Source organism: Aquarana catesbeiana, linkage group LG04 (assembly GCF_042186555.1).
Source record: "Aquarana catesbeiana isolate 2022-GZ linkage group LG04, ASM4218655v1, whole genome shotgun sequence".
Classification (NCBI taxonomy): Eukaryota; Metazoa; Chordata; class Amphibia; order Anura; family Ranidae; genus Aquarana; species Aquarana catesbeiana.
Genome location: NC_133327.1, coordinates 149,392,554 through 149,400,329, shown reverse-complemented (window position 1 = coordinate 149,400,329; position 7,776 = coordinate 149,392,554). Strand labels below are relative to the sequence as shown.

General features: G+C 39.5%; 1 protein-coding gene across 1 annotated transcript; it reads left to right on the top strand.

Annotated features, from left to right (window-relative positions):
- The first annotated feature begins 3,280 nt into the window (after positions 1-3,280).
- Positions 3,281-7,090, top strand: FOXL2 (forkhead box L2). The gene has a single exon (XM_073625872.1). The coding sequence runs from the start codon at positions 3,741-3,743 to the stop codon at positions 4,716-4,718; it is 978 nt and encodes a 325-aa protein (XP_073481973.1). The 5' UTR covers positions 3,281-3,740; the 3' UTR covers positions 4,719-7,090.
- Positions 7,091-7,776: the final 686 nt, after the last annotated feature.

Below are 7,776 nucleotides of genomic sequence, written 5' to 3'. Positions count from 1 at the left end.
TGTCCCAGATATTTTATATTAAATTCCTCGTGACCAGAATGAAATATTTCTGGAGAACATATCCAGGAAATCTCCTATTAGATATCTGTGTAATAAACAATTATGTAGACACGTGGACATCTCAGAACCATTACTGCCCGTGTCCTGAGGATTGGGTATAATTTCCTGCAGTGTTACCAATGCACAATTGTGTGATTCCAAACAATAATAACTATTATTATTATTGTTTTTATTATTATTATTGTTTTCTTGAGTCTATAATGACAGAAACAACAATTCTTTTGTTTTGTTTTTTATTTACTTTTAATTCTCAAAGCTCATTTACAAAAAGAATAATAGATCAAATAAAGATTAATTATAGGATTAATTATGAATACAATGAAGAATTTGAAAAAATGTATTTTGTTATAGCCGTTATTATTCGTTGAGCACATTCGTTCATTTTTTTCTTATACTTTTGTTCTCCTGTTTTTTTTTATTCTAACTTTTTGTGCTTTTTCTAAGGTTCTCTGTAACCCTATGCACATAATTGTTCTTACTTTCCATTCACAGTGCTTATTACCTAAGAGTCCCCATAATGAATACCCCATGACAAACCAGTATTGCACACCGTCACACCGTTTCTATTTGTCCTTCTTGTAGAGTTTGTTATTTAGAATATTTCCAGTGGTCGGAATTGTGAACTATTAAACACAGACCCTTCAACAATGCCAGCAGATTGGGGATGTTGGGACGTCGGAGCTTTATGCAGAAAAAAAAATGATAATAGCCAATGATTCAGAGATTGTATTATATTTGTGCTTTAAAAAAAAAAGATACATAACTGACCTTTATTTATTTTTTATATATATAATTCTGCATTGAACTGTATAGTCAATGTATGTTATATGCAATGCTTTGCATTTTGTATAGAAAATGTATTCAGTCATTTATGTATAATGTTTTACAAATCTTATATAAATATTGTCATTTTATATATATATTGTTATACAATTGTTATACAATGTAATAGACGTAATGGGGTGATTAACTATAAAACAGTATATTATTTAGCCTTAAACTTGTGAACCCATATTTAAGCGCAGATACATTTTAAAAAAAGACATAGGGGTTGATTTACTAAAACTATTGAGTGCAAAGTGTGGTGTAGCTCTGCACAAAAACCAATCAGTTTCCAGTTTTATTGTCATAGCTTGATTAAACAAGCTGAAGCCGATTGGCTACTACGCAGAACTGCACCAAATTTTGCATACTCCAGTTTTAGTAAATCTACCCTATTTTCTTTTCATATGAGTGGATGAATACAGTTTAATTGGCCTAAGTGAAAAATGCACAGAATGAATAAATCAACCTCCTATTACAGGTCCGATATAACATGTGAATGATCAGCCTGGGCCGCAGTGATCACACCGACCTGACTGCAGATAGAATATACTGTACATCTCCCTGTATCATCCCTTGCACCTTCACCACTCTATGTCCATATCTATTACTATGGAGCGCTACAAATCATGTAGAACTACAAACATCAGCGTGCCAAGCCAGCTTCTACTAATCCACGTAGTTCCACAGCCACTGGCTATTTTCTAGTATAGCTTTAAGTTACCTAAAGCTATAACAGCTTGTTTATGTTTGTTGTTTTTTTTTTTTTTTTTACAGATTCAGTGGCCATCTACAAATAAACTTTTTTGTATTATTATTATTATTATTTAAACAATATAATAATAATAATTAAAATATGGACTCTGATAGATCTGCATTGCTATACAGTACTAGTGTGAGCAGAGCTAATAAAAGTCCCCTCTCTCTTATTGATGCTGATGATTATTGTTATGTGTCTGAGCTGTCATTGGCCAGTGAGATATTATCTACAAATCCCAATAACAGTCCTCCTTAAACAATAAACACTTCTCTATGACATGTGTACATGCAATGTGAACTGCCTCTTTGGGATCTCCAGCTAACCCATCATATAGATTAGAAATGCTTTTACAGCTCATAATAATTATTGATTACTCTGGGAGCTGTGGGTCCTATTAATTCCTTGTAAGTGAATTAATCTTTGTTTTATCTGCGAACAGTGAACGAGATAATGTAGTAAAATAAATAAATACATGCAATAAGCAGTCAATAAATGCAGTAAGTGGATTTCTCTCTTCAGTTTATACAATTCACAGTACGAGGTGATCCTGATGGCTTGTTTTAGCTACATTTTACTCATTGATTATTGTTACATGAATCTGTGACCCTGATTTACTGAAGGAATTGATCATGTTCACGTTGCAAAGTGAATTTTCATTTTGCGAAGAACATTTTCAATGTGGCAAAAATTTGCAATTATTTGCAAAAAAAAAAAAAAAAAGAAGAAGAAAGAAATAAAAAAAAACAGGATTTCTGCTTGCATGTCAGTTGATGATTGACATCAGCACAGCTTTTCTATTCACAAAGGTAAGGGAAAATCCCCTTGCACAGTGAAAATTCACTTTGCAAAGTGAACATGCTAAGTTCCATTAATAAATCTAAGGTTTGTGCATCTACATAATTCATTATATATGTCAGCAAAATGTGTAAAAATCAAGCGATTCTCCTGGGCACTTATTTACTAATATAAAATCGGTACTGCTGGGTAATTATTGCATGAAATAATGTGCACAAATGATGATCATTTCGCATAATAAATGTAAGCCTTGATCCCATTCGCCTATACGTATTTCTTCTTCTAGTATGCGAATATTTACCGTTTGTATTAAGATTCGTTAGCGATAAATGAAGGGAGCTGGTGGGGTGAAATGTCCTCGGAAAGTTAGTCCTTTGGCTGTCACACACCATATAGTGTCACCAAGGGATGATGAAGAGGTGCCTCTGATCTCTGGACAAACAGATCATCTGCAGAGTGACGATAAATCTAGCGTTAAATAGAGAATGAGCGAAGTGTTAGCTTTGGGCTCCTGTGGCAGATCCAGTCTCCTGTCTAGAAGGGCAGAGAGGCGAGCTTCATTGGGATAGAAATCTAAGCACATGCAACCAAGAGGAGGCAGATCTGCAGGCTATGCACAAAGCTCCAGGCGCAAAGTGTGGAGCAGCAAGGGTTAAAGAGCCAAGGGTTTTGGGATAGGATAGGATATGGGGTGAGAGGTCCCTGCGCCCCCAAGCTGCGCACTGCCTAAATGATAGGTGTGATCTCCAAGCTGTCAGGTTGGACGTCTGTGACTTGGAGGTGAACCCTTCCCTCCCCAGGCTGCTCTCCCAGCTATAGAGGGGGAGCTGCTGACGGAAGCGGAACTTGGCTGACTTCTAATACAATGAAACTAGAGGAAGGATCCTCAGTCACAGGTCTCAGCCTCCTGCAAAGACAGAGGAACACGAGAGAGGGGGCAAGACTTGGACAGCACTAGTTCATCTGATGCGCCGCCAGTGCCCAACAGCCAGAGGAGCTGATTGCTACAAGAGGCAGTCTTCTGCAGCAAGCAGCGCCTGGACATCTGTGCTCTACAAGTGCCATCGGACGCAATTAGGCACCGATACCCGCGGTGACTCTAAATCTGAACTGTGGTCACATACTCTGGTTCCACCAGTGTCAGGACTTCTGGACTGCAGATTGGACTTCTATAATCAAGTACAGAGTCTGGAAGTGTTCCCTTGACCCTTCATTTTCACTTGGCAGCCTCTGATATCCAGGAGATACCACCTATCAAACCCAAAGCTCAAGGCAGCTGGTATATGGACCTCCAGTTTCTCCTATGAGTGCCACTTCAGCCTCTTCGGAATATTCCAGTCTGGGCAGCTGCTTTGGCCAGAGAGGTGCCAACATGGCTTCCTACCAGGCATCTGATGAGAACACTGTGGCTCTAATGGCCCACAACCCCAATGCCAGCAAGGAGGTGGAGAGGGACAAGGATGACTTGAGCCAGGAAAAGGGACAAGAGAAGCCGGACCCGTCTCAGAAGCCCCCTTATTCCTATGTGGCACTGATTGCCATGGCCATCAGGGAAAGCCCTGAGAAAAGACTGACCCTGTCTGCCATCTACCAATACATCATCAGTAAATTTCCATTTTATGAGAAAAACAAGAAGGGCTGGCAGAACAGTATAAGACACAACCTCAGCCTCAATGAGTGCTTCATCAAGGTCCCTCGAGAAGGTGGTGGAGAAAGGAAAGGCAACTACTGGACCCTGGACCCGGCATGTGAGGATATGTTCGAGAAGGGCAACTACAGAAGGAGAAGGCGGATGAAAAGGCCATTCCGACCCCCTCCTACCCATTTCCAGGCAGGTAAGAGCTTGTTCAGCAGTGACACTTACGGCTACCTGTCCCCACCCAAGTACCTGCAGTCCACCTTCATGAACAACTCATGGTCCCTGGGGCAGCCTCCAACCCCTATGTCCTACACCTCCTGTCAGATGGCCGGTGGCAATGTTAGCCCAGTCAATGTGAAGGGACTGTCGGCATCGTCCTCCTACAGTCCATATTCTAGAGTACAGAGCATGTCATTACCCAGTATGGTCAACTCCTACAATGGTATGAGCCACCATCATCACCACCCGCATGCTCATCACCCCCAGCAGCTGAGCCCGGCCAGCCCCGCACCGCCACCTGCAGCAACTCCTAATGGGGTGCAGTTCCCTTGTGCCAGGCAACCTGAGCTATCTATGATGCACTGTTCCTACTGGGACCATGAAACCAAACACAGTGCCCTGCACCCCAGAATAGACCTCTGAGAGAGGACCTTATAAGACCGAACCCACTGTTCACCCAGCTTTGGGGATAACCTAAATGACTGATTTGAGGATCTATCTACAATGTTTATCCCAGCTCCGAGCACCCTTAGGGAGACCCCACAATGCTGATCTGAAGACTTAAATACAAAGTGCACCCCACCTCTGAGAACCCACAGTTCACCAGTCTGTGGAGACCCTACATGATTGATCTGAGGACTTATCTACAATGTGCCCCCCACCACTGAGATCCCACAATTTACCAGTTTGGGAAGGCACCAGGAGACTGAACTGCGGAACTACCTATACATTGCATCCCAATTCTGAGAACCCATAGTCCAGCAATTTGGGGAACCCCACAAAGACATAGAACCTTCCAATAACGCGCACCCCTGGATAGCCCTCTGAAGACAGACATTTCTCTTTAAGAAGATTCAGCTCCCATTGCCAGTCTCTTTTGGTAGTTGAGGATTATTATAGGCTTGGTGCCATAGAGACACTGGGGAACTGATTTTATTACAGCCCTCTGCTGAAGGCAGTGTAAGTGTATCATTGTATAGTAGTGTGATGTACTTAACTGTGACACTTCCTCCATGTTTACACTGATATGAAGCCACACCATACACATTCTGCATACAGCTATGGTACACATACACAGACTGTGCTGATCATGAGCTGGCATCCTATAGCTCTTTCTACTGCTGGACAACTACTAGTCTCAGCATGCTACCCTAGGAAGTGCTGGATCTTGTAGTTCCACTACAGATGCTGGAAGATGTACCATAAAACTGGAGCAAAGTGGAGCACTTATTCAGTAAAATGTCTTGCTTTTTTTCCCAAAAGTACAAATGATTAATTTTGGCCTATTTACTAAAGAAGTTGAATATCTTCACACAAGAAATTGTGAGAATGTTGCTTCAAGAATCCATTTATGTGCAGATAAAGCAAATAAACAGATATTTGCTTTTCACATTAATGGATACTTGAAGTGAATATTCACACAATTTATTGTGTGAATATCCACAACTCCTTTAGTAAATTAGCCTAATTGCAATGTGCTACAGCTCCAGGTTTGTTCAAACTTTATGAATTTCAAAATGAAAGTGCAAAGAGAACCTGGTTTATACATACAGCACCCCACTTTTATTATTAAGGATTTTTGCACATTCCATCAGTAAATTTGAGACATTTGTAGTGTAAGATGTGCTGATAGATACCAGTGTGCATCTCACAATTCAGATCATTATTTCAGTATATTACAGACTGTCTGCATTATTCCACATTTTGGGGGCACTACCAGAGCAACCCAATAAATCCATCTTCTAGTTTTACATCTGATTTTACAAAAGGCACAAAGTTACCCCCCATAGCAGCTACTGATTCCATTTTTCATTAAATAAGGACATGTCACTAGTCCCTTGCTTGACACCAATAGATTATCCCATTCATTTTTCTGTATACTAAGATGGCAACATTTTTTCTTTCTCTTTTCTGTAAGATGATACACTATATTGACAGTATGGATACAAATCCCAAAGCAAAATCAACCGACTGCACTACACTAGTACAATCAATGCTTGTGTTATTATGACTGAGAAAAAATGTGAGGTTGATTTACTAAGAGGGGTACTAGGGGTTGTTTACCCAGCAGATTAGTAGTAAATAAAGTGACGCTGTGTTCACCTTGAATACCCATTAATGTGTTGTTTTTTTTTTTTTTATTTCCTTCACACATGATTGGGTCTTCAAAGGTAAGAAAGCTTCCCCTTATTTACTAACATTCAGTTTGGAAAGCGAACATTCACCTTGATACGTGAACAGCTACTCTTTTAGTAAATGTAATACTTTGTGTTAATTTCAGTCACTGTACCTGAGCTTGTTCACACTACAATCCCGGAAAAGGCATGTTTTAACGCGTGTTAACGCACTATGAGCGCACGGTATTTTGGTGCCTAGCTTGTGTTTTTGTACAGCAGAATCCGTTATGACTCCTCTCCTCCCTCGAGGACAATCCGCTGACACTCTGAGCTGTGTATGGCCGATATTTGGGACCAATTTTCTCATACTGAAGTCAGTTAGCACTTTTTTTTTTTTTTGGATTTTATGTTTTGGTTGTATTTTTAGCCTTGTAAATCCCCCCAATAAAATATTCTTTTTCTTTTATCCTAGTCGTCCATTATGTGTAGCTGTGAGTACTGGAATGGCTTTTTTGTTTGTTTGTTTTTTAGGTAAAAAATAAATAAAATAAAATACTGACTTCTATATACAGTACCTGCAAAATTAAAACGAAACAGCCCTACGCTTTATTCAATTTATACAGTATTTTTATTACTATTTACAGTACACGTTTTATGATGTTAGCACATTAGTAAATAAGCCAGATATGTTATTTAAATTATTATACATAATAAATTATCAAGTGATTTATGTATGAATTTAATTGGATTATTCTTGCAGCAGTTCCTGACTCGATATATCAACAATAATCGTTATGAGGTTCATTTTCCTGACGTTTTGTGTTCAGTATGACAGATCTCTGATATACTGACAGGTCAGCAGTCAGACTTGTTTTCATATTGCTGGTGTCCGGGGTGGTGATCATTCCCCTATGGCGGTGTAGCAGGCTGTAGTTGTGTGTGCAAGGCAGAGGAAGTATGTGCTGTACATACAATGCAGGCTGCTCTATATTCATGGGGGCTCAGGGATGGGGTGACTGTGGGCTCTATGTCTAATTCATTTATTTGGAAAGTACAATTCTGGCCGTTCATACGAGTTTTAATTCAAACTGCAGGATAAGGATTCTTGAAAAAGTGACAGTTAACTTAAACTTGAGAAATAAGGTTTAAAATGACAATCTCAAGGATAAAATAAAGATCCTTATTTGTGTCTATTTTGAATCGAGCCTATGGCATTTTCTTAACAGGTAAAGATCTTATGGCATTTTTACTGTCTACTTTACTGCTTTCTGCATCTCCAAATAGTCCTTACAAACCCGTATGCAGTATATATATATATATATATATATACCAGACACTTATCACTGCTATCATATTCAGAGATC

Bases quoted from the DNA above. Each gene is read 5' to 3' on its own strand.
- FOXL2 (XM_073625872.1), top strand. From the start codon at position 3,741: ATGAGTGCCACTTCAGCCTCTTCGGAATATTCCAGTCTGGGCAGCTGC.